Below are 27,109 nucleotides of genomic sequence, written 5' to 3' on the forward strand. Positions count from 1 at the left end.
ATTTTTTTCTTAAAAAAATAAAGGGACTAGTAAAACACTTTGGAGTAGAGGTGCACAAAAAACAAACAAATTGATTAAACCAAAAAAATTTTAAAAAAAATCAAAAAAACCGAAATAGTCAAATGGGTTTTGGTTTTTAATTTAAAATAACCAAAGCAAAACTGATAAGTTAAAATCGGTTTTGGTTTGGTTTCTGTTTTTTATATATATTTTACAAAATTTTGATTTATTGTTTTTATAAGTAAAAAACAACTGAACTGAAAATAATCATCTTTATTATAGAGTGTGAGTGCTGGAATCCAATAATATATTTACTATTTTATCCTTAATTATTGTTTGTATTATCGCCATGCATGTATACAAAGATAGCCCTGTGTTGAAATATTTAAAAATTGTTTAAGATATCATTTATTTTTGTATTTTAAAGTGGTTTTTTTTTAATGATTTTTTTTAATTGTTTTATTTTAAATTTATTTTTTTATATTTTCATATATTTTTAATATATTGATATAAAAAATATTTTTTTAAAATAAAAAATATTTAAAAAAACAATTTTTATTATATTCCAACAACCAAAGATTTCGTGAATTTTAAGACAAAACAAAGAGCAAGTTTGACAAACAAATATACTCGAACGGAATGATTGGTACCAGAGACCTTAATGAAGGTACTGGCAATGTTTCAGTGCACCACCATTTTTAAGCAAGAACTCATAATGATTTCTTACAGATCCCTGTATATTAGAGGACTTCTAACCTCGGTTGCATCTATAAGATTTTAAAGTAGACAAGAATTGGAAGTGATATGCAGTGGCAGTCTTGTAGAAGGAAGAAGCAAGGATAAACAATATGATCTCTCTCTCTCTCTCTCTCTCTCTCTCTCTCTCTCTCTCTCTCTCTCTCTCTCTCTCTCTCTCTCTCTCTCTAAGACCTCATGTTTGCTCGATAATCAACGCAAATGATTAACAGAAAAAGAACGAGTTGAGCTCAATGAGCTCATCAACAAGCATCAATGCTTGCATATTCAATCTGCATGCAACCAAGCACCCTTTATTGCCGGTCACTCATCGGTTTTTGTTGCCGTAGTGTTGGCCTCCATTCACAAACTGTAGTCTCTATAGCAATCAATACCAGAGAAGGAAGCCATAATCTGTCCTCAATCGGATACTTTACAATTTCTTTTGCCCTGTCTATGTATATAGATATAAAGACCCCTTGACTACGCGTGGAAACTGGAATTGATGGTCCCTTTCATTAGTAACTGGGAAACCCAAGGGCAAGACAGATATTAAGATCAATGTCCATGCATTTAGCTCCAGTTTTCCTTGGAAATTAAAGAAGAGAGAGTACAAGATGGTGCCTTGCTAGTCATTAAAACTTGAAAGGAAGATACGTAGAACCCATGTATCTTATATAGTTTGATACATGTAAAGATTAAATAGGTGAGAGATCTCCAGCAGGAAAGTCATGTTCGTTGTAGATGGGGAGAGCCCTTAATGCACCGTGTCTCTAGACTCTCTGTTACATGCTGGATTGAAGAGTCTGGAAGTTCTTTGGAGTATTTGGGTGAACTTTGAGAGGTCATTGTCAAGGCCAGCCATGGCTGGCAGGGGTTAGCACTCGTAGAAGAAGAGAGAGATTCTCAGAACCCATTGTTAATTTCATCATAATTTCAATGATGGCCAAACCCCAACCCCATTTAAGACTAAACGTTTGACACAGCAGTTAGAAAATGTTTTAAAAAAAAATTATAATTTTTTTTTCTTTAAATTAATATATTTTTAAATTATTTTGATATGTTAATATCAAAAATAATTTTAAAAAAATAAAAAAATATATTATTATGAAAAGAAAATTCGGTAGAAGAACTCCACCTTCGTACACTTCTTCACCTATCTGAGCCTGAGCCTAGTGAAGCCCCCACTGGTATCATCGGGAAGAAAATTATCACAGAAAATTGGAGAAAATCATGGAAAACTTGCCGGGTTTATTTTCATTTTTATTGCATGGAATGTAGAATAAAAACGGGGAACAAAAATATAGATGTGTGCTCTATTTATCTAATTGAAGAAATAGAATACTGCCTACGCACGTATTGCATATGTGAAGGACATCGCATGTAAACGACAGTACTCTGAATTGAAAAATCAGACAAAAATATAGTCCATTGATGCAAATATGAGCTAGTCAAAAGACGGCAACCTCCAACATGAGCAGACCTACCTAAGAAAATGATTACCTATAGAAAAGAAGTATTGAACAGAGTCCAGCCACTAAATTGAAATTGAAGGAATTCTACTGACAAACTAGGAGTGTCAGATGACTGGGATCATTCCCCTCTCGAGGCCAATAGGATAGCTGACAAACTTACCTAGGTCTGGGCCACCCCTGTGCATTACTCCTACGACCATGATCTGGGCCCTGAAAATTTTGTATTCAGACTTTAAGCTAGAGCAGGAGAAGCATAACAAAATCTGCAAATACCCGCAAAAACAATCCTCCTAGCTTCTCCTGACCTTGCCCAAACAAAGGCCTGCTAAATATCAAAAAGCTGCTTGCCTCGGTGCGTTGTGCATCAATAATTTTAGTGAAACACTGAACTTCTGGACATCATGTCCATCCATACTCGTAAACTTGCCGCGAATTTTAGGAAAAGGAGATCGGGAAAATAGAAAGATTTTGGGGTAGGGAAAAAATGAGAATTATTTCTCTTTACTCAATTAAAGAATGACACAACTCACCTAATTTAGTTCCAGTATACCAGGTTAGTATCGATTGTACGCTTTCCCAAAAGCCTCGCACCTCTGATGCTGGAACTCATCATATGTATCATGAGGTCTTGAAGAATAGTTTTCCATGTCATTCGAGCACCTAGCCCTTGAATCCATGTGTAAACTGTGTCCAGCATAATAAGGATTGGCTGAAGAACCATCATATTCAGAATAAGAGTGCTGTTTATGGCCACCAAAACCAGACACGGAAATTGGCTGCCTTGGTTGTTGCTGATGCATTTGGGCATTGCATTGAAGAAACTCCTCCCACTGTCTTGTGTGTGTGCCCCTTAGAATAGCCAATCTCTGCATGTAATTCTCTCCAATTTCCCTGATAGTCTAAAACCCACAAGACCAAACAAGATTAGAATTTCCTGATAAACACAGCACGTGAGGAGATTTTGATAGGCACTCTTTGTTTTTTCACTAAACATAAAGATCACATCACAGTAAATTCATCAGAAAAATTAAACTTCGTTGATGAGAAAACAATGGAACTCAACACAACAGTTCATCTTCTCTAATCAAATACGTGAAGGGGAATAAAGAAAGTCATCTAGAATAATCTTACGACATTAAAATTCCTACACACTTAAATACTAATTTCCATGGTTGTTTGTCTTTATTCTCCATCAATAAGCCACATTGCCCTCTCTAACACAATTCCAGTAACAAGATAAAGAAGGAAATGGATATGACTAAGAACAGACATGATTCATTTTGTTCAATTTAATGGTTAAAGATTTAACCACAAAGCACAAAAATGAAGGCAGTAAAATATTTGACACAGGATTCATACAGTATTGATGCAGGAGCTTTCTGTAAAATTAATATCTGAAATTATGGTTACTTGATTACTTTATGTTACTTTTTAATATTTCCTTGAAGGTTAATTGTTTTGCATGGTGATAAAGACTAGCAAATCCTAGCCATTACATTACAGTTCTTTGCTGTTTGTACTGTTTTCCTCTTCCCACCCCACGTCAATTATGCATGTGCAAAATTTAACCACAAGAAACAAACAATTAAAGTAGATCTCACATAAAACAAATACCCAAAGATCAGATGAGCTAGTCAGCTTCTGAATTAATTACAAATAACACACAGAGTCCAAAATACAGGTTTGGCAAATGAAACTTGAATCAGCCAGTTACAATTCAAAAAACAAAAAGTACAGAACTATTGAGATAGTTTTAATACCTCACGATGCTTGTAATTTTCTTCATCTTCTTCTTTGTCACGAATTCTAGAAAGCTCCATTGCATCTCTCTTGTACTCTAACTCCAGTTCTTCTAACATCTGCGGGAAAGTAGAGTAATCAAATCGATGGCCTGATTGCAAATCAGACCCCTGCCTCTCAATATCCCGTCCTGCAGTTCTATAACCAGCCGTGCTATGACCATGACCATCATGTGAGCCATATGAGTTGCCAGCATAAAGGGGACGTGCAGGAGATTTAGAACGGCTTGAGTGACTTCTACCTCCATCATTACCATAAGCTTCATCAAATGAAGAGTATGTTAAGCACTTGATTCGAGATGCTAGCATAGATGGTAGCTTTAATTAGAGATACCATCTAGTATTCACATAGTGAACCAGCCGTTGCAAATAAGTCCAAATTTCCTTTCAGTAAAAAATTTCGTTTTGGAGACAATCCGATCATTTCAGACCCATCAATGAATGATACTTCAGAATCGTACACATAATTCTTGAAGATAAGAACTTACCTCTTGCTGCAAACACATGACAAGCAATACATTGCATCATTAAATACTCAAAATTTGGGGAAACAAATGCTACAAACATTCGTGGAAACTTGTACAAGCCTAACAAACCATGAACATTGGATTACCAGTTTTTTATGGATGCCGAAAACATATCCTATGCTGTCCCTACCTTGTGGAGAACCCCTTGAGAATTTATGCAGATCCTCACGATGGTCTCCCTTAATCTTATCTTGTCTTCCAAACCTCTGTTTATATCGTGATGTATCATGTGGGTGCCCTGGATAAGACCTTTGGGAATCAGAGTGTAGCAGCCGTGAACCAACAGGGCTTCTCTCAGGGGACCTAGATCTACTCTTGTGGGAACTAGAAGAGCCCTTCTGATCACCCTCCCCCTTCATCACCTTGTGCACAGCATCAACACCTTTCGCCAAAATTAACCTATCCTTCCCGCTAACAATTATAAATTTCTCCTCCATTTTGATTTTACAGCCTATGTCCTTCTCGATCCCCTGTATCACTTTCTCAGTAAATAGAGCTTTTATATGCTTATCCCTTGCTGCAACCCTTTCAAAGAAATCTTGAGATTTGCGATTGGCCCCAAGAGTAGAGGGGCATCCCTGAACAAGTACCAGAAAGGATGGCACACATTCAATCCCACAGCTAAAAATAAATGAAGAGAAATAGAAACAAACAACTAGACCTCTGGCACTGGAAAGTGCAAGTAAAAAAGAAAAGAATAACAAAATGGCATCCCTCTTCTCTTGCACGTGAGTTAGTGTTATTCATGCAGTAAAGTTATACAGCGCCATAAAAGTAAACAGTGAAGTGATGCATGTCGAGTCCTAAATCAAGGTGGTATGATTAGCAGGAAGTCAATATCATCCAACCACAGTTAATCTAAAAAATCATTGAGTTTAAGCACTAGGTTTAATTCTCAAGCATGCCCGGGCTGGTTTTGTATGCATTAACACAAGATTTCATGTAAACCCGGCATAAAGGCAAAATAGATTCAAAGATAGTGCCACCGGAGCATAACAAAACTGTAGTTTCCTCGTGCTTGTCACAGGCTCCATCCCATTAGAAATCACAAGTAAATGACTTGTCATACATAAAAGAGAGCATTCATAGATAAAAGTGCAATATGAAATGAGAATGTGATGCGCTCAAGCATATGAAGAAAAGTTACAAAATTCACCAACTTATTTTCCAACAAACAATACAGTACCTGAGTAAAATGACCCGATTCCCCACATATTTTACAAATCATTTCTTCCTCTTTCCTCTTCTTCCAATTCCGCTCTGTAGCCTTGGATTTAGCTTCCCAAAACTTTGCTTCTCGGCTCGTAAAATCAGTTGGGACAGCATTTGGGTCAGGAGTTTCCTCTTCCTCATCAGAGTCCGCATGGGACCTTTTATTTATTTTTTCCATATCATGTGCACTATTGACTGTAGAACCTGGAGGACCAGTATACTCCTTGTAAATTTCACTAAAATCATCGTCGATATCTGGATCCGACCGTGTTGCCATTCCAAAAGACACTTAACCTACTCAAAAACAAAACAAAACAAAAAAAACACCCTGTCACAAATGAAGTAGAGTAAAACAAGAACCCTGATCAACCAAACAGCAGGAAACTCGTTACAACACTGAACCTGTTTTTTCCTTGCCTAACGAGTATCACAGTGATGTTAAACTTGTTCATAAAATCGACTAATGTATTGTATTAACATCAGAGAGAGATGGTTCTTAGATGCCAAGTGGTGCAAAAAATTGTGTCTGTGTAATTACATGTGATGCAGTTAAGAAAAAGATGAGAGTAAAAATAACCCAAATGCTTCACTTCCTCCGCCAAACTAATGAGCAGCTGGTTTACCTTTTGGATTGCGAAATATAAATTTTGTATTTGAAGGGGGGAAAACTCAAAAAGCAACTGAGACCTTGACTGCAAATAACGAGCAAACATTATTTTTGTTTATTCTGCTTTCTACTGGTAATTTTAAGGATCAAGCAAATCGGAAACTAGGAAGAAGAAAAACATGTACCTGAGCGGGCGGGAGATAGAGAGGGTGATGCCTAGGCTTTCGCCGACGATGACCAGAGAAGGAAGCAACTAGGGCTGCGGGCTGAGTTATTTGTGTTTCCCCCCTCTCTCTGTTGGCTGGGATTGGATCGTTTTTATGGTCTGCATTTTGTTTCTTTGTCCTTGTTTCGGATACACCTCTCACAACACGGGTCGAGTTCGGGCTCGAGCTCGGGCTCCGGCTTTCCTTTTCTTCATTTCTATGTTTGACTAGCTATTTATCTCAAGCTAGGTGTAGTTCGGATAGTTTTTTAAATAAAAAAATCAAACATGCAAGTTTTTTCAACATATTTCTTTACGTAAAAATATTTATGTTAACAAATATAAAAATTTATTACAAATAATTAAATAAATATATAAAAAAAATAAAAAAAACTACCGTAGATCAAGGCATTTGATCTTATAACACAGGTCATTTACTCAATTGTGTTCAATGACCATATTTATTAAAATTATTTTTTGTAATCAAATGATAGTAAATATAAACACATACATAAAATTAATTGAATAAAAATCAAATGAAAAAAATATATCGCAAAGTTACATTTATTAGAAATACTATCCAAAAGTAAATAATTTTTATTTTTAAAAATAAAGTTCAATTATATAAATTATAAATAAATTAGAATAATCTCTTAAAAAATTTAATACACGCAAAATATTTAAACAAACAACCACTATTTAAAAAAGACTACATGCACAAAATAAAAAATAAAAATAGAGAGAAGAGGTATTAACTAAGATACTATTTAAAAAAAAAAAGACATAAAAAAAAGACATGATTTTTTTAAAAAGGAAAAATTACAACAAAAAAAAAAAAAAACCAGGCGTCACAAGCCTAACTCATTTAGGAAAGGCCCGTGCACAAACCTTACTTTTAAAAAAAATATAACTGAGATGAATGGCATATCATCCGTCCCAATAATTTTTTAGAATAGAATCTCGAACAATGTCTCATGTGGAATTCCTCGAATCTTGGTTATTATTGTGGGTAGAAAAACAGAGTATGTATTTTTTTACCTAAATATTCATTTTCAACTTATTTTTAACCTAAAACACATAGAAAAAGAGCCTATACACACTTACAAACTCATAGACAGCCTTAAAAAAACACAACAAAATTAATTTAAAACTAAAAATCCCTTGAAGCCTTAAATTTGGTTTTTTAGATAATTTCAAGGTTAAAAAACATCTAAATAAAAATCTTCTCACCATATAAAACCATTTAACATCAAGATCAATTATTTTTGTTACTATAATCAATGGCAATGCCAACTTTTTTTCTTTCTACGGCCATAAAATGGTGATCTCTCTTTCTTCTTTCAAATTAGGAATTAAAAAATAACAAAAAATAAGTTAATATATCAAAAATTGGATTGAAAAAAAAAAATTAAAGGATCAGATAGGTATAAAATGTGAAGTTTGAGGAGTGAAGTGAATTTTTTGTGAAAACTTTAAAACCCATCATTTGTATGATGTTTTTTTTTTATTATTTCGATTCTTCGTCTTTTAATTTTATCTTCAGTCAATAGATTTGATTCAACTATTTTTTAATTTTGTCCAAAAAGAATATAATCACATGAAAAAAATTTAAGATCAAATAAAAAAAACTAAACTGTGAATCTACAATAAAATATAAGAGGATAAACAGCAATGAGCACGTAATGTTTTTACCATGCATTTAAAGCTCTGTATGATAATTTTCACGAATAGGGACTTGGACACACTTTTCGAATGTATATCAATTATCAAATAAATATCAACACTCTAAATGCAATTGAAAATTAAAATTTATGCACTCAGCTAGTATTCTAAAGGCTATTAACTCTAAGAAGTATAGCTTCGTTGATAGTCTCTAAATTTATTTTTTAGAGATTATTAATTTGAATTTTACAAATTTCAGGACTATTAGAGGTTCTAGAGCCCATGAAATTAGTCGAGATGCACGCGAGTTGGTCCGGATACCCACATTAATAATAATAATAATAAAACTATAATAATAACAATAATGCAAGAATGTCAGGATTCGAATCATGGTCTTATGAATTTTTATACTCCTATGACCTATGAAACCCCTTTTGTGAGTTGTTCTGGAGAAAAGTGTGGAATTGGTGCGTACAAAACCCATTTTTAATTTTTACAAGCCCTGCCAATGAGGCAAACGTGGTTGGTCCATTAGAGAAAAGGATGTGGTTCTCGAGCCCAACAGGAAGGCTAAAAGATAACCTTAGGTTCGGGCATGGCTTGTTCAAGCCCAGCCGGATCTCCTCCTGTATCCAAACGCTGGGTTTCTAGATTCTTCTAAGACCCCCAGAATTCATCCAGATGGTTGGCATAGATCAGTCATCATAGTAATCACTTACGATTGTGTTTTTTTGGCGTTTGGTTTTATTTACAAGCCTTCTGCTCAAGAAATGACAAATTACCCTGATAAATGTAATTCGCTTAACATTCATGTTGTAAAATTCACATTGCTTTCTCAATTGCTGGAATATTACTAGATCAGGCATGATAATGTTTGTGATTAATCATCCAATCTGATGAAAAATAGAGTTTCTGTCATGGACTCAATTAAAAAAGTGTGTTTTCTCTCATGCTTTAATGCCAGCAAGCGTTACTCTATGTTCTCTCCACGTTATTCGTTTTAAAGCTTCTTGTTGTAGTAATCTATTTAGATTCATTAACCACTGCTTGCAAATGAATTGGTGGGGGGATCTTTCTTCACTTCACTTAGCTTATTTTTGCAGGAGCTGGATTGCGTGCAAATCCGATCAGAAACAAGTCCTGCTATCAATCCCACCTGTGTTTAACAGGTATGCAGTTTGTACTTCTATTTATCTATCTGGATTCAGTAGCCACTGCTCGTGATTGAATTGGTGGGGAGGATCTTTCTTCGTTCACTTTGCTTATTTTTGCAGGAACTGGATCGTGTGCAAATATATAAATAGAAGTCCTGCTATCAATCCCACCCGTTTTTAACAGGTACGCAGTGTTATACTTCTATTTGCTAGATCTCTTTAGGATTCAAGACTGTTGTTTTTGTTCTATGCAATTATTTCAGGAGATTTAGGTTGCTCAAAGTGGCTGTTTGAAGTTATTTCTCTGGTTTTATCTATTTTTCTGAGTTCTGCCACCACTAATATTGCCAGCCTGATTAGTATTTCTGATATCGGGATTTAGCTGCAAGCTTCATAATTCACGCTTGGAAGGTTTTGGAGGTTCTGCAGTTGTGGCTTTTTTATATAGAGCTGCGGGCCTCTGGTAAGCTAATATATACTGGGAATGTTGGTCGTCCATGGCATTTAATACTGGACCATCTCTAATTTCAACCTAGCCGTCCAGCCAGTGTTGGTACTAATATTTGAAAAATCCAAGAGCAATCAGCTGCATCCAATGTTTCTCAGCATGTCCTTCTCATTCATTTTCTTCCTGTTTTCTTTTATTTATTTTCATAGAAGAACAAGTAGAAATAAATCTAATCTATTCAAATTTGGGCTGAATTGCTCGTGGCTGCACATGTTCTTCTTGCAGATTAAATGTACAAACAGCTTTGAGGCTATCTTCTTCATTTCATTTTCCATTCATCTCCCTTACATCCGTGGATGAGTACTTTTTCTGGAATTCAGGCATCTAAAGCAGCATTCCTGTGGAGAAAGCATAGATGACATGCATTTGGGTCTGTGGTGAATTATTCTGAGTAAATCTTCCTGGAATACATCATTTAGTTGTTTCTTGCTGAGTTTGTGGCCTGTATTGCTGGGAAATGCTTTGCTACCTGATATTTGCCCTTGCCTATATTTTGCAACCTGGCTACAGCAGCGTGCACTTTTGCAGCTTCACTACAGAGTTGGTAAGGTATCAACAAGAGTAATTAATTTACTAGAATATGTAAAAACTACAGTGCTTTTCTATCTAAACATCATTGCTGTATGAAATGAGGAACTGACTTGATGGCAAAAGTTTTTTTGTGTATGCTTTGAAGGTTCTGGTAATATACGACTCTTTATGGAAGGTCGAGGCAAGATTTCTCAGTGTTTCTTGTACCATTCTAGATGGCATTTCTTGTGTGACACTGAGGTGCTACTATAGACACAGAATGTTGCAGAGACCGATTTTTTTGCTTTCCAACAAGAATATCCTAGTTGTGCTCTGTCCTATAAAGTTTTCTTTGACTTGGTGTTGTGTTCTGCGCCTTGTTCTGGTCAAAGGGACTCGTGTTTTGTTGACAGGTTGCTGGGTGTAAATCCTAGCCTTGATGGTAAGTTGAAATGTGCTTTGTCGGGCACATATGTTCTTGATGTTTATATGGGTTCAAGGTTAATCTTTTCCCAATTGGCGGTGGCGCTTTGGTATAGTATCTGGCTACATGTCAAATACTTCGACAATTGAGAAATTTCTAACTTCTAAATCCATCTTTAAGCGAATTCTTAAAGTGCTGGTAAGTGTGCATAATCTTTCTGCAACCATCCGCGATCTTAGGGTGGATTATGATGTCGTAATCTGAAAATCGCATGATCGGCGATTGGCAGACAAAAAATTATTTGTATATGATTCGCTGCGGCTGCTGGCACACCCCCATTAGCATCCTGAACCCGAGCGACAACCCGTTTGCGCCGCTCCTATATAGTTTACTCCACATTGCCTTGGGATCCAATAAGGAATCAAATATTCCCAGAAAGACAACAATATCACATGGCGAATAAGCATCGAAGACAGAAAGTGATCGATCCATTTTTCCCATTGCTTTATTCAAGTTCGCGGTCCCCAAATAGAATCACTGAAACGCAGTCTATATTCTTTCAACATGTGTGCAAGCAATTGACTCTGTCAAAGCAGTTTTATCTTTTTAAACCACCATTCTTCAAGGAACCGAAAACAAAAATGGCCTGGGCACGGGCTTAAAAAACCAAAAGAGCATTACTTAACAAAGCTAAAAATAGGAGTAGACTCTGCAGTGGTTAAGATATTCTTCCTCTTTGTTTCCCTCGGTTCATATTCAGAAGAGACAGCGCATTAATTTTCTCCACCAAATTCTCACGACTGGGTTCCTTTTCTAGGAAAAACAAATAATTTTGCGGATTCCCGGACAAAGAGAGAAGCTAGAAAGCTTCCCTAGCAAACTGCATCCTCAAGAAGAAACCCTGGCACTCAAAAGTCTTCAGTCCTTGAAATCAATGCACATTCCTTCGACAACAAAAACAAATGGTAAAGGACAAACGAGAAGGTAAGAAGCATTGAAGGAGAAGCAAACTCTTTTTAGCTTATATAGTTTACTCCATATGGTAATCTATCTCTACATACAACCTAAGGGAAGATGGGGGCAAAAAAAAAAACCTAGAGAACTGAACCCAGCTGGATAATGGCCAAAAAGCCATAAGATGAAGAAGTTTGAGTTCTTCTACAACTGCAAGTCTGCGAGAGAAATTACGACCAGGAAGTCAGTAAGACATTACATACCATGATGCCATATAAGGGGGTCTTTCATCTGCAACTCTTCTAGAGAAGTCAGTTAAAGGGAAACTACAAAGTAGGAACACAGACTTCTCCTCTACTCTTCCTTTAGCATATGGGAGGGGACGAGATCTTGAAGAAGCCCATGATCCTTGAGTAAAGTAGAACCTGAGCTGCTGCAAAAGCGCTTCTCATATTGTAGATAATTAATCGCAGCAGCATTTGTGGTGCTTCCATTGTAACCAAAACCCAAAGGTGAGAAGCTGTTGACAAAAGGTGGTTGTTGTTGTCGACTTTGATGTTGTTGATAGAATGATAGTCTCCTTTGCATTGGCATGGCAAAGGCAGCAGTGGACGAGAAACCAGAATCAGATGCAGGTCCAATAAAGTTTGGACGAGGCATGACCGGGCTAGGATGGGTGTGTTGACCTTCATAAGTGGTCACAACGACGCTTGGATCACTGAAAGACCTCTCCACTCTCTTCTTCACAATACACGAGGCAGTGGTGCAACGATAGTAACTCCTAAATCAAACACACAAGGGCAACGCAAACCCATTAAAATTTCGAATAAAATTATGCAAATCTGGAGTCATATGGCAAAGAAAGCAAAAGGACTAGAAGAAAGGGTTCACATTGGAGTTAGTACCTAGGAAAAGGGCTATTTTTCACAGCTTTTTGGCCGTACTTTCTCCATCTGTACCCATCTTCCAGATGATCAACCTCGCTCTTTGTCATGAATGCGAACCTCGGCTCTCTCTGTCTCTTCTGATTTGTCTTCTTTGGTTTCAACCTGGAAACAAAGCACAAAACCAACACACAAATTAGAAGAGCTGTGTCAAATTAATGTTCACACACTCTAATTAACCACGTGACACCAAAACCCATTTCTATTTTCTTGATTACTAGTCTGAAAGGAGTTCTTAATTTGTAGCATTACACCGAACACGAACACGAACACAAACACAAACACAAACACAAACACAAACAAAAAAAACCATCTTTTCCCCCCCTCAAATGGGTATCTTCTAAACATAAAATCACAACAAAAAAACAAGTACCACAAAATACTGAAACTCACTCTTTCTTGTTCTTTTCTTGCTCCTCTACCTCGTCATCAACACTCTTATTAACAGGCTCATCGTTCAAACCTTCACTAGAAGCCGATGAAATCGATGAAGAGTTAGGTGTAGCAGGCTGATTCAACAACTCTGGTGGCGACTCCGTAACTACTTGAACATTTGGAGCCTGCGCAGGTGGTATTGGTACCTGTATCATATCAAGCAAAGAAGGACTAAAGTCTTGCATACCCAGTAGCTCCATGAACCCTAAAGCGTTCTTATCTCCATCAACAAGGTCAAAACCATGTTGACCCTGCATAAATGGATAGCTAGTTTGAACATGATCATTAGTAGTACTAAATGCCGGAGATCCATCAAATTTCTCAACCTTCACAACTTCTCTCCTCTCCATACCTCAAAATCAAAACAGTAAAATCTTCATCAAACAGAAGAGAAGCAGTGGTGTGGGGTTTCTCTTCTCTTCTCTACTCTTCTAGAGACCGAGAGTGGGGTAGGGTTGATCTGGTTTTTTATGGTAGGTGGGCAAGTGAGAGGGAAAGTGAGAGTTTTGAGTGTGAAACAAAGCAGAGATTTTTGGGGTGGAGAATATAATAGCGAGGTTTTTAGAGCTTCGGGTGGATGAGCGCGTGAGAATGTGAGATGGCAAAATGGAAGGTGTTGACCGGCAATTGTAGGTCAATTTATGTACAGATGGAAAACAGAACCGGTCGTCAAATTCAATGCATGAGCATGAGCATGAGCTTTAAATTCTACTATACTTGTGGCCTGTGGGTGTTGTGGACCGGCACACAAATTGGTCGAAGCTTTCATGCGTAGATTTGACCGGAACCAGTTCGTAATGTGAACGAGATAGAGCAACCGGTGTGATGCTTACGGCTCACTCGCGTTAGCATCCATGCATGTGAACGGGGATGGATGGATGAATCCTCCAAACCCAAAGATCTTCTTTCCTTTTTCTTTTTCCTTTTCCTTTTCAATAGTCTTTTTTTTTTTCTCTGTTTTTATTTTATTTTATCTTTTTGCAAAAAACGAGAATGGATGGAGTATTTCTCTTTTTGTTAGCTAGTGATCTGTCTTATTGGTACTATTTTATTGGCATGCTCTCAAAGAACGAAAGCCCCCACCGCATTATTATATTTATATAATAAGTTATGTTTTTTTATTGCAGTATACTAATCTTTTTCAAAGTGTTTTTTTTTAATATATTAAAATAATATTTTTTATTTTTAATATCAGCACTTCAAAATAACAAAACAATAAAAAAATATTAAATTTATTTTTTATCAAAAAAATTCAAAAATTTAAACAATTAATCCAGCTATACTCTTGAAAATAAATAAACAGCATCGGCACATTTAATTTTTAAAAACACATATGGAGGAGGTAAATTCCCTTTTTGATTTTCTCATTTGTGTGATTTTTGTGTTTTAAAAATTAAATTTTTTTACTTTAAATTATTTTTTTAAATGTTTTGATAGCATTTTAATACGCGGATGATAAAAATAAAAAAAATATTATTTTTATATATTGTTATATGAAAAGTAATTTAAAAACATGATCACAACTATATACTCAAGCACCCTGGATTACAAGAGGATGGTGGTAAACTTGGTAGTCAACTGATGCACAATCCTTTTTCATCAATAATTAATTGGATTAAGTGTGCGGTGGCTTTTTTTCAAAGCTACTAGAGTCATTTTGTTTATGCGGTAGAGATTGTGTTTGAAACAAAACGCAGGAGCCAAGCGTTTGGTAAAGAAAAAACCACTAATTACTGTTCATGGACTCCATTATTTTTTGTATTTGCAACACAGGATTGGAAGAATCAGCTGTCACGTGCTTTTCTTGCATTGTTCATGTTAATTGCACTGTTTAATAAAGTGTACATTGATACACTGTTCACTTAAAAAACAGTGAACAATGCAATTCGCTTGCATTGTTCGCTTGCGCTACGTGAACTTTACTCTCTTATTTTTTTAGAGTGTTAATTTTTTTAACATTATTTAAAAAAAAATAGTTTAGAGTGGATTTTATACCTAATAATATTTTATCTAATTTTATTACATGCTGAAAAAATTATGAAAACTTTAGTTCTTGTCGGATATATTTCATACATAATGGAATTATAGATGGTTTCATGGAATAATAAAAAATAATTTATATCAAGTATGATTTATTTAATGATGTAATAGCAATAGTTAAATTCACAATATTTAAATTAAAAATCATCAATATTAATATATATTTTTTAAAATTATTTTATAACCTCAATTTTAAAAGTATTCTTAACCAAGCATATTAAATTATTTTTTCTTCAACCTCAATTTTAACCACAGTTTTAACAAAACACCTATTTTTTCAAACCAACCTCAACTAAAAATATTTTTTATAAAATAATTTTTTTCAAATCACGATCGTAACAACTACCGCAATACCAAATACATTCTAAAGCTATAAATGGTAAAGCTAAAATTCTCACTCGCAATACTAAAAACTATTTAATTAATTTATTTTTTAAAAAATAGAATATTTTTTAATATTAAAAATAAATTTAAAACGTTTAAAAATATATTTTTAAAACAAAAAATAAAGAGAATTTTAACGAAAACAAACTTCTGACAGGGGTATTTGGAGGGGAATAAAAACTCCTAAAGTCGATCATGATAAAAAAAAGAGATCGGTATCCACTCGTCCAAAAAGGATGAAATGAGATAAGTTATTATTATGGAGATGGTATCCGTGGGCTGCAGCCTTCCCCTAGCTAGAGTCGGTGATAGCGGCTGCTTCTTTATTCTCTATTGAAGTGAATTCTGCAAATCACCACATAAGAAAGATACGATTTCTCTTTTTTTGCTGAGAACTCTTTCTTGAACACGATCCGTCGCCACCGTGTGGAAAAGGTTGGTGCACGTGTGGTGGAGGGGCGGAACCCTAACTCACCTCCGCAGGCTTCCATTATTTGGTTTCTCGCTTTAATTTCTACTGCCACTTTATATATATTGTGAAAATAAAATTATGCCTGTATATCAACAACAATTCGGAGGAAGGCTATTGATTTCCACTCTGTAAATAATAATAAAATGAATTACAACCTAGAATGGATTTAGTTAAAATTTCAATAAAGGATTTAGAGCTTAGAATTATTGAGTATAAATTTTAATAGTTTATTTATCTAAAAAAAATATACTTGTTGTTGAAAGAGTGTGTTTAGATTACAATTTAAGAATAACCAGTCCAAATTATGTACTTAGATCACGCTAAATACTGTTAATAAATACTAATATTAAAAAGATATAAATTATTTTAATATATTTTTAAATAAAAAATAATTTACAATTCAACTACTAAAACAATAAAAAAAGTTATCTTTAAATGTTTTGCCAAGTAAATTCCAAACCACAAAATTACCATAGATCCACGAAATCTTTCTTTCTTTCTTTCTGTTTTTGTTTTTTTTTTCATGGAGTCAAATTAGGCCACGATACGCGGCCCGGTGTCCCTACCATCTTCCCTAGGCGGTTGGCCCTTCTTTATCGTACACGTGTTTCTCTTTTGGGCCATTTTAAGTGGGCCCTTCAAAATCCACAGGCACGATTCACGAGTTTAATCCAACGGTCCATCGCAATTCTTTTTCACATTACACGCCAGCACGTGCCCTTATTTGTGCCGCAGAGTTTGGGTTTCATTGCCGTCAAAATGAGAATCATGTGTGCATGCCTACACTTCTTTGTTTTTTTTTAAAAAAAGGTGTAATTATTATATACCCCATTCCTAAATTCATGCTGTGATTTTTTCCTGAGACTATATATAAAAAGAATATGTTTATAAAAAGTTAAATGATTCATAGAACAAACTTTTTATATTTCATTTTTTATAAAATACGAATCTCGTCTTTTTTGTGTAGCTGTTTTTTCATAAAAAGCAGTTGTTGTATATTTATTTGTACAATATTTTTTTAATATCTCAAGAGGTTTATTTGGAATATTTTTTATATATTAAAACTAAATTATTTTATAATACTTTCTTTTTAATAAATGAAATTACGTGTACCAATTATATATATATATATATATATTCTAATACCGTTTTCTTCACGGAGTAAAGGAATCAAACAGGAATTGTTTATGAATTTTAATTATAGAAAGATTCTTTATGGTAAGAATAACGCAGGGATATTACTATGAAAAAGCATCATTAACTAAAGCTACGAGGGGCTATTTTTCCAAAAAGCAACAAAAGGTTAGAAGAAACCTCATTTACCGGTACATGAATCGGGGAAAACTATTTCTCAAGATTTCTCTGTTTTTTAATTATTTAAATGACGTATAATGTATCGAGTCATCATTTTGCAGTTAACCGGAGGAGATGTAGACGGATGTCTGGATTATACAACAGTAATTATAGTTTAAAGTATTTTTTAGAATTTATTAAAATAATATTTTTTTTAATTTAAAAAAAATATTTTTTTAACATCAATGCATTAAAACAATCTTAAAATATAAAATAATTAAATAAAAATAATTTAAAATTTTAAAAATCATAATTTTAATAACGTTAACAAACACTAATACATTTTGTAACCGTTTTATATATATACATAAAAAGAGCATGTTCAAGCAGACACACACACATATCACGTGTTAGTGAACCTCAAGTTAATAAGAGGAAAACTCCCTGAAAAAGATTTCAAAAAAATCAACTTGAGGTAGGAGTATAGGGGACAGAGAAATAACAGGCGAGTGTTCTTGACTGGTGTTGCTTCTTGGATACGTTTCGGAGCTCAAAACGAGACAAAGAAGACGCGAAAATTTAAATATCCAATTACTTGTTTTGATGCGCAAAGTCACCATCCAAACTTTCTTTCTCTACCAGCCTCCACCCTTAGCCTCCGCTGCTTTGGTTTCTGGACACAGCCCGCCAATAATATTTGACTATGCTCACCAGTTTTTGCTCTGCTCGTCGTTACCGCTCAAGCTTGTCTTGTGCCTCCTGGTCAAATCTTTGATTCTTTTACCTTTCGTTAACTTGATTGCTTATTTCTCCATTTTTAAGAATTTGGAGCTATAGCCTCTTTTATTTATATATATATGTGTGTGTGTGTGTGTGTGTGTGTGTTCTGGAGTTTGATTAAGAAAAAATAATACGAAAAGCTCACAAAAAACCTGCTTCTATCATCGCTCCAATCTTCTCAATCGCAGCGAGGGAAGCTTGAAATGCGAGCTTCTCCGATATACCAGAGGGAAATTATATGTTTCTAGTTAACACCCTTTATTATTATTTTGATTAATTAAATACCCTCCACTATTGGCATCGGGCTAATAATCCATATAGCTGCTGTTTGCCCTTGAATTTTTTTATTCTTTTTTACAGATTTATGAACCCACCAAATCCTTACCTTTAATTTAAAATGAACCAACTTGATGAAATCCCTTCCATGACAAACAAATCTCTTTTTCTGTAACGGCAGGTAGAGCTTCTTGAAGTTTGCCATATAAGCTGAGGCACTTTCTTTCATGCTATTCATCTAAGCTCGTGAAGGAGTAACTTTTTAGCCTATCAGTCCTCTCGTGGATCATCGATCTTGGACTGATTATGATTTTTCAAAACAAAGCTGGGATCAGAGCTTCACATGGGGAAGTCAAAAGGAAGAACACTGGTGTAGTCTTCATCTTGGTGGTCAAATCGTTTTTTAAAAATTATTGATTTTTTTAATTTTAAATTAGTTTTTTATATATTTTTTGATAGTTTCATAAATAAAAAATAATCGTTGCAGCAAAAATAATAAGATATTTGAAAATGTACTACAGCATGATAATCTTACGTATTTATTAAGAGGACTTGGTCAAATATATATAAAAGAGGGTCCAAATTTAATGCTTGTAGCTATCTTCTTGATAATGTACAGACACCAAATCAAGGGGGGTGTTTGCAAAATGGAGCCCGTAGTGTCTTCTTGGCTAGAAAAGGTCAAGCGACATGCATGTTCCTCTCTCACAGGGGCTCGTTTGATTTACACGCCCACTACATAGCAATTATGATCATTCACGAACCTATTGTCTTCTCAGTCTCAGGAAATCCATATCGGAATGTGGACCTTTTTTAATGCATATTAGATCAAGGCAATGACAACCAAGGCTACCATTTATTAAAAAACAAATTTCATTTATTTTATTTTATTTTATTTTAGACTATAGGTTTTATAGTCTTCGAATACCTGTTTTATTTTATGTTTTAAAAATATTTTTTTAAAAAATTAATTTTTATTTTATAATTTTTTACTTTAAATTATTTTTTGTGTATATTTTTAGATTATTTTGATATAATAATATCAAAAATAAATTTTAAAAAAATTTAAAATATTATTTCAATTTATTTTCAAATAAAAAACATTTCTAAAAATAATTACTATCACAATATTAAATAAACTTGTAATCTTCTCATGTGGAGTTGGATTACGAGTGGACCTACAATGGGTTGGAAATTATCTGTATATCATACCCTGATTAGGATAGATTTAACAATCCTTCACGGGTTCGAATGCCTTCTCTTCTTTATTTTACCTATTTAAGCCTTGAAATTTAAATTTGCATTGGCAAGCACCGAGGCTAGCAAAACGAAAGGAAAAATCAAGACACTCGAAATGAAAGAAAGTGAAAAAAGAGCCCATTTTGAGTACAGTTTTCCAATTTCACAGGTGTACTGGTTCGCAATCAAAGCTAGCACACGGGTGTAATTGTTGTGATTATAATAATAATAATAGTATTTTTTTTTTTAAAAATAATATAAATTACATCTTCTAAACATTATTTAATTACTTAAATTATTAAATTGAAATAATATAAATTATATTTTGAGATTTCACTTAACGGTTTAAGTTATTAGATTGAAATGGTTTTTTTAATAAATACTTCATAATGTTTTTTATTTAAAAATATATTAAAATAATTTTTTAGTTTTTAAAAATTATTTTTAACATATCACATCAAAATAATTTAAAAATATTTTAAAAAATTTTAAATTTTAAAAAATATAATTTATACTACGTCTAGAAAAAATGCTGACGGACATCGGGCCATACACTGGCAATGCATTGTTCACTGGAAATATACACGGGCCAAATGCAACCGGTCAACGAGCACATTTTGAGTACAGTTTCCCAATTTCACAAGGTGCACTGGTTCGCGATCAAAGCTAGTATACGGGTGTGATTGTAATTATAATAGTGATAGTATTTTTTTTAATAACAATATAAATTATATTTTTTGAAACATTAATTAATAATTTAAGTTATTAGGCTAAGATAATATAAATTATATTCTAAAATTTTATTTAATAGTTTAAGTTATTGGGTTGATATGATTTTCTGATAAGCGGTTCAGAATACTTTTTTAAAAAAATATATTAATTTTTTTTTAATTTTTAAAAATTATTTTTAATATAACATATTAAAATAATCTAAAATATTTAAAATTTAAATAAACACTATTTATACCGCATTAGGCTGCACACTCTAACATTCTAGAAAGAATGCTGACGGATATCGGCCCATACACTGGCAATGCATTGTTCACTGGAAATATACATGGGTCAAATGCAACCGGCCATCAGCTGCCGCCACCATTTCTGTGCTCGGTTGCTCGAGTATTCTTTGACAAGAAGGTGCAAACCAAATTGCGTTTGTAAATTGCCAGCCAACGATAGGCACAGACGGTCAATTTCATCATCATCAAAGCCGCACGCCTCCCGGACAAGTCCATTCCATCCCCATACCGCCCATCCTTGAAAAAACCTTGTGATTGCAACACATCGATCTCATCACCATTCATGAAGGCCATCATTGAGCTTGAACCAGTACGAAACAGTACCGTCGCATTACATTATTATTTCATTTCCCATCAGAATATGTTTGATTAGCTGCCTAATCATATATCAGAGTAGCATTACAGCTAAGCCGGAGCCTTTCCATGCCCCCACTTTGATGCAATTGGAACTGGAAACTGTTTCAAGATCTTGAAAAAGCGTTGCTGATATCATGTGATAGCGATCTTGTTTAACCATCTTCGCCACTGTGCTCGGGTTGTGGCCCGGCGAACGTCTTTTCCAGGCAGGTTGGTCTCCCGGACCCACCTGGTTTTTCTTTCACCGCTTCCTTTCATCTCCGTCGGGCTTCAAATCAAAACATCTAGCCTAAGCTAGAGCTATGTTCTAGTATTCTTCCACCCACCCGAATTAAATGCTTAAATAGTAACCTACTAGGGTCTGGCCCAGTGCTTTGACGTAGGCAACCCAACGAATGCAATGCTAGCGTTGCTTTTCTTTTCTTTTTTATTGTTGTAAAATATTTGCAATAAGAACTAAAAACTTGAATAGTGTATAAAATAAAATTAATCGCCAACCATTGGCATTAATAAATGAAAATAAATTGACGGGGCATGTTTGACTGTTTGACTTAGCAGGCAATTAATAAATTGGCCGCCCTGTTTGAATAGCAGTTAGGTTAAAAAAAAATAACGCCACTGTCGTCTTGACTCCATCTTAGTCTTTAGCTCAGATGCCAAGAATAGACTGTCAAATGAGCAACTCACAGAAAAAAGAAGAGCTATTAGTTAAATGAAAACACAACGGCACAAGCTGATCTGCGAAATTGATTATTCGAATAATGAATATCAATGTTTTAAAAAAAAACAAATTAATTCTTAAAATCTTATAATTTTAACATGTATCTAACGAGTTAAATTATATTAAAACTCGAAAGTTAATAAAATTGGTCAAACTTAGTAAAATCAGATCTATTTTTCAAGTTTAAAAAAATATAAAACTAAGTGTTATAGCAAGTTGTACCTTAATTTTTTTATTGTTTTAAATTTAGATGTTGCAAAACTTATCCAATTTGATAATCAATTGGTTGATTTTGACTATAATTATTATAATTTTTTAACAATATAATTTATTTGTATATTTCTTTTATGTAAAATTAAAATAACTATTCATTATTTATAATTTTTTATGAAAACTATTAAAATATCAATTGATATGTTACTTTGTTTTAGCTGACAAATATATAGAATAAAAGATGTAGATTGACATGCTTGACTTTTCGAGTAATTAATGTTAAGTGTTCTATCAAAATTTAAAGAGACTCGTTTCTTGTAAATGATGAAGTACGTGTGCCAATTTGTTCAAAAAACAGAGGAATCAATGTAAATAAAACAAAGGTGTTTGGACTTTTCTATTGTTTGTTTTATTTTAATTTTAATTATGTTATATTGTTAATTGCTGCTTAATTGAAATTGTTAATATATGATATGACAACCTTGATGAAAATGATTTGATTGGCCAATTCAATTTTTTTTACTGGGCTCTTGTCGGGTCTTGACTAATCTTAGGTTAGATTAAAACAAGGAGATGAAATTTAAAAAATAAATAAATCTTTTAGATCGAAGTTAATCTTTCAAACCCACAACACGTAAAATCCCAGATCTTGATCAAATCAAAAAGATTAATTCCCAGCTAATTTAACGTTAGATAATAAAATTATATATAAAAAATTATCAAATCAAAATGAAAGAATAAATTTGCAAAACATACTTCAATTGCAAATATCATCTAAAACAAAATAAATAAAGATTAAAATAATGAGAACTAAATTTAACATAAAAATATTGAAGAAAAATGAAATTTATAAGTAAATAAAATGTGAATGCTAAAACTTAAAAAATATTAGTTTTTTTTTTAAAAAAAAACCACACATATATTCTTTGTTCTTTTATACTTATTTTGTTATTTTTTCTTTGATATTTGTTTTTGTTTTTTTAATCTGTCAAATTAATTAAGTTATATCAATATAAATTTTATATAATTTAATTAGAAACTCGAACCTGTCAAGGAGTTAAGTTGAGAATTTTTAAATTTAACTTCCTCAACCGAGTTTAATACAATATTAAATAATTTTTTACACTTTGGATATATCTTTTTATATATTTAAATTGTTTTTATTCCAACTCATTACATATCACTGGAAGCAAAACTAATCATTAATAAAAAAGTAGATTTGATCCAGATGTCTTTTGAAGATTAAAGAGACCAATTCCGATCAAACTACAATTCATCGGCTGTCATTTTTTCCATCTTCTTTGACAAAATGATAAATTATTACCAATCTGTGAAGATCGAAGACGGTGCACTTTTTGAATGCCGAGACGAGCCCAAGTGTACTCCATTCGTTCTGTCTGATGAGCCTATCCCACATGGCCCAAAAACCAAACGTGGCCTTCCTCAACCATATACTCCCAAAGTGTTCAAGATAGCGCCACTCTTATTGTTTGGAATTCGGCGGAATAACTAACCCTAATTGCATCTTTAGTAATCATGTATCATGTTTTTTAAAATATTTTTTTTATTAAAATATTTTTTATTCAGAAATTTTTTATTTTAAATGTTAATATATCAAAGTGTCTTAAGAAATTATCAATTTAATAGTTTGCAAGATAAAAATCATTAAAAAAACAAAAATGCATATAATGCGAATAGGCTCGTCAATTTATATCTACCTGTACCAGGCTGGAAAAGAAGAAGAAAATCAATCCATTTCCAACCACGTCACAGTAATGCGAGTTTTCTAAAGGAGATCATAGTTAATCTGGGCACTGATCGGATATTGACATTGAATAACCTTTTGTGTGTGTGTGTGTGTGTACAAGTCAAACACCGGGAGTACATGTCGTCCGTAATTTAACATCTGATCATATAACTTTCGAGAGTGGAGAAATTGAATGCATGGTATTTGAATCATGGAGCTGTGGAAAATAACATCAGTGAATTTGATAATCAATTCACTTGTTCATCTCGCTAATTAGCCACTAGCTTCTCACACAAAGCTGCTGTTAAATCTAGACAATACAAAACGAAGTCCTACTCGTACGGCTATGAATAACATAAAGGATAGCAGATTATAAGAAAAAAAAGAAATTAAAATTTAAGAGAGAGAGAGATAATAGCCTTTACAAAATGAATTAGTTTACTACTCGTCCGAACCTGTTAGTTCCTTAACCATTAGCTGCATGACTTTCACTCTCGTCTGCAAAGACAAGATGTAATCAGCTGTCTCTCTGAAAAGCCCATCCAATCCCAAGGATTCACCGTTAGGAATGAGCTTCTTCAGGGTTCTAACTCTTCTCCCAACACCATACCCAGCCCTTCTAGTGGAGCCTTCTACACGCGCCACCCTCTTCATCAAAACCCTTCTAGGTCTCTTGCCCTCTGCATGTCGTCCGTGTTTGTGTTTCCTCGGTGGGCATCTTCTCTTGGCTTGTCCTTCCATGACTTTTTCCCACAAAGTCTCGTTTGACTTGTAGTGCACCATTTCTTCATTTCCCTGGACCTTACCCTTGAAAGAAACAAGAAGAGAATGTTCGCCTGCTGAAACTCCCATCACAGAAAAGGTCTCGAATGAATCACGAGCTTGCGCAGGCCTTCCAAATTCAATTGCCGAGACGAGACGCTTTATCGCAGACGCCACACTTGCGGGCACTTATATACGGTATTTAGGCGTGGGTAATAATTGGTTTCAAAATGAGGATAATGGAAATAAATTAAGGTAGGGCCCATGCACAAACACAGTTTCATAGAAGGACTCCAAGGGAATGGGATCAATGAACAAGGAAGAGCCAAGTGTACCTAAGGGTGTTGCTTGTTGCTTTGGGTGGGCATGTTCTCCAGCTCAATGCACATGCAACCACATGATTCTTCACCACCACCCAACTCTCTAGCTACTCTAAGCCACCATCTCTCATAGCACCCTCCCATCTCATCAGAACACCCTGGATTATTCCTCCCCCACTTTCCAAATTCAATGTATAATATATATAATTTTGAGTTTGGGCCGGGTCCTTAATATTCTTACCTCCACCTCAAAAAACATGGCATATATATATAACCCTAGGGCTCATGGTGGTTAAGTAGCTCATGTTTCCAAATAGGAGAGCCCTGTATTATCGAACTACAAGCATTTGCAGAGCCTGTGATTAGTTAAATATTGTTAATTACTTTGTCAATACTTGTGTTAACAAATGTGGACAATTTAGATCCTAATGTTGGGATAAGGTAGATTTTCTTCTGACATTCATGAACACCATTAATTTCCGATCAAAATGATGATTGCTTATTAAGGATTTTATCAGCAAATCATGTCCTGCCACGTCTGGTTCGAAGTACCAACAAACTTATAATCCGAGACAATCTGACAGACAAAACTGCATGCATCCGCATTAGTGATGCTATCACTACGGAAGACATTAAATAATTCCAGGAATCAAGATGACGGAGTCTTCATCTTTAATATCCTCGTTTATAACGTTAAGTGCTTTGATTCTGGAAGGGTTCTGGTCCTGCCTTGAGAACTACAAACATTTTATACTTCTGTTGAGAGCTAGCTCAAGATCAATAGAACATGCACACACATGCGCAGTTGATAAAGCAGTTGATTTTTATCTGGGCATAGATCAAGCACAAGACTAAGTCCAGTTACATGCATGGCTCGAAACATGTGCACCCATGGCTCGATGTGGACTAGGAGACTATATATATATGTTTTGTAATAGAATTCAATCAATAGTGGGTTTCCACGTCCATATGTGCACTGCAAGTAACGAACAAGTAGGGAGCAATGTTACGTAGGATGTTCTCCTCCTGTCATCCAGTTGTTGGTACATGTTTGCTTTGTTTATAATTGGTAGATAAACTTATAATACAAAACAAACAAATCTTGACGGCTACGCACATGGATTTATCCATAGCTTCACATATAGTCTGCATTATTGGTTTATTTTTTTCTTACACTTTGTGGGACGATTATATACCATTGAATAAGTGTTATTTTTTGGATTCGAAGCACCAAACACATACGTTTGAAATTAATATTCTCCTTCTCTCATTTTCTCCCTTTTTTTTGGTCTTGAATTACCAGCAGCTGGTTGCAAATTAAACGCATCCCTCTCTCATGGCCAAGTAGCTAGCATTCTTAAGGGTTTTGGGCTAGACTTTTACTTTTACAAAACTTAACTTTGTGCCTTGTTGTGGGAAGCATCCATGTAATTAGCTATATGAACCAGAAAATAAAAAGGGAAATCTTTGTATTCTTTTTTATCAAACAATAAAAGTTTTAATCTTGATTACCTTTACTTTTTGATAAATTATATTTAGTACTAGGCTATTTATATTAGTGCATGAGTCTATCATCCATGTATAGTTAACTTGGATCATGTTTGTTTGGATAGTGACTTGGTGTAATCATGTAAAAATTTGATTATTTTTTTGTTTTGAATTATTTTTTTGTGTTTTTGAATTTTTTTAATATGAAGATATTAAAAATAAAAAAATTATTTTAATATGTTTTTAAATAAAAAATACTTTGAAAAAATAATTGCAATCACATTATTAAACATTACCTTACTCAAATCTTTGTGGTTCACACATTTGTTAAGATAAAACTATTTTTTCTACAATCACCTAACTATTTTTGTAATAAAATATTTTTATAATATTTCATAAATATTCATCTTTGTAGATTATTTAAATTTGAAAGCTTTGGATAGCAGTCTTCATTTCCATTCGAACGTGCGGTGATGAAACCCTAACTTCTTTTAGCACATGCAAAGAAACTAATTGGACCAACTACCCACGTGCTAAGGAATGATAATCCAGGGAGAAGAAGCCCTACTAGGTGCTTATGGGCCTCCTGGCCCATTGAACACGCCTACTACATCACTTTTCTTGCATCTCGTGCTGGATTCACAATGTGCTGTCATTTCTTTTATTTATAAAATGACACTATTTTATTGTTATCCAATATTTTTTCCTGATTAGTTAAACTTATTAGATAGTGGGGACATGTTAACCTTCAAAATATATGAAATTTAAATAACAAAGTAAAATTTCCAATCATCAAAATGATAGTGGATGAGATTGAAAAAAATATAATAAAAAAAGAATTCAAAACAAA

General features: G+C 33.9%; 3 protein-coding genes and 1 long non-coding RNA gene across 15 annotated transcripts; 1 reads left to right on the plus strand and 3 right to left on the minus strand.

The window, feature by feature from the left end:
• Positions 1–2,138: 2,138 nt before the first annotated feature.
• LOC118041081 (uncharacterized) lies at positions 2,139–6,750 on the minus strand. Of its 6 annotated transcripts, XM_035048208.2 has the most exons (7): positions 6,541–6,750; positions 6,372–6,440; positions 5,723–6,042; positions 4,667–5,114; positions 3,971–4,269; positions 2,741–3,109; positions 2,139–2,420 (listed from the first exon to the last, which is right to left on the minus strand). In XM_035048208.2, exons 3-6 carry the CDS (start codon positions 6,023–6,025, stop codon positions 2,765–2,767), a joined length of 1,395 nt encoding a protein of 464 aa, XP_034904099.1. In that variant the 5' UTR covers positions 6,026–6,042; positions 6,372–6,440; positions 6,541–6,750; the 3' UTR covers positions 2,139–2,420; positions 2,741–2,764. The 6 variants fall into 6 exon arrangements, with proteins under 6 accessions (XP_034904099.1, XP_073260678.1, XP_073260680.1 ...); XM_073404577.1 differs by having other exon boundaries at positions 2,139–3,109; positions 6,372–6,435; XM_073404579.1 differs by having other exon boundaries at positions 2,139–3,109; positions 6,151–6,435.
• Positions 6,751–8,827: 2,077 nt separating this feature from the next.
• Positions 8,828–10,589, plus strand: LOC118041089 (uncharacterized). Of its 6 annotated transcripts, none has more exons than XR_004686246.2 (5): positions 8,836–9,014; positions 9,326–9,391; positions 9,497–9,560; positions 10,110–10,433; positions 10,539–10,589. It is a non-coding gene; the product is annotated as an uncharacterized lncRNA (long non-coding RNA). The 6 variants fall into 6 exon arrangements; XR_004686245.2 differs by having other exon boundaries at positions 10,561–10,589; XR_004686243.2 differs by having other exon boundaries at positions 8,828–9,014; positions 9,497–9,839; positions 10,110–10,589.
• A 147-nt stretch (positions 10,590–10,736) lies between these two features.
• Positions 10,737–13,691, minus strand: LOC118041084 (WRKY transcription factor 23). Of its 2 annotated transcripts, XR_012167953.1 has the most exons (4): positions 13,110–13,691; positions 12,678–12,821; positions 12,036–12,553; positions 10,737–11,762 (listed from the first exon to the last, which is right to left on the minus strand). XR_012167953.1 is itself a non-coding variant. In XM_035048212.2 (3 exons), the coding sequence occupies exons 1-3, from the start codon at positions 13,499–13,501 to the stop codon at positions 12,127–12,129; spliced, it is 963 nt and encodes a 320-aa protein (XP_034904103.1). In that variant the 5' UTR covers positions 13,502–13,691; the 3' UTR covers positions 11,813–12,126. The 2 variants fall into 2 exon arrangements, 1 of the variants encoding a protein (XP_034904103.1); XM_035048212.2 differs by lacking the exon at positions 10,737–11,762 and having other exon boundaries at positions 11,813–12,553.
• A 10,439-nt stretch (positions 13,692–24,130) lies between these two features.
• Positions 24,131–24,541, minus strand: LOC118041088 (transcription factor UPBEAT1). The gene has a single exon (XM_035048217.2). It carries the CDS (start codon positions 24,539–24,541, stop codon positions 24,131–24,133), a length of 411 nt encoding a protein of 136 aa, XP_034904108.1.
• Positions 24,542–27,109: the final 2,568 nt, after the last annotated feature.

Source organism: Populus alba, chromosome 14, assembly GCF_005239225.2.
Source record: "Populus alba chromosome 14, ASM523922v2, whole genome shotgun sequence".
Lineage (NCBI taxonomy): Eukaryota > Viridiplantae > Streptophyta > Magnoliopsida > Malpighiales > Salicaceae > Populus > Populus alba.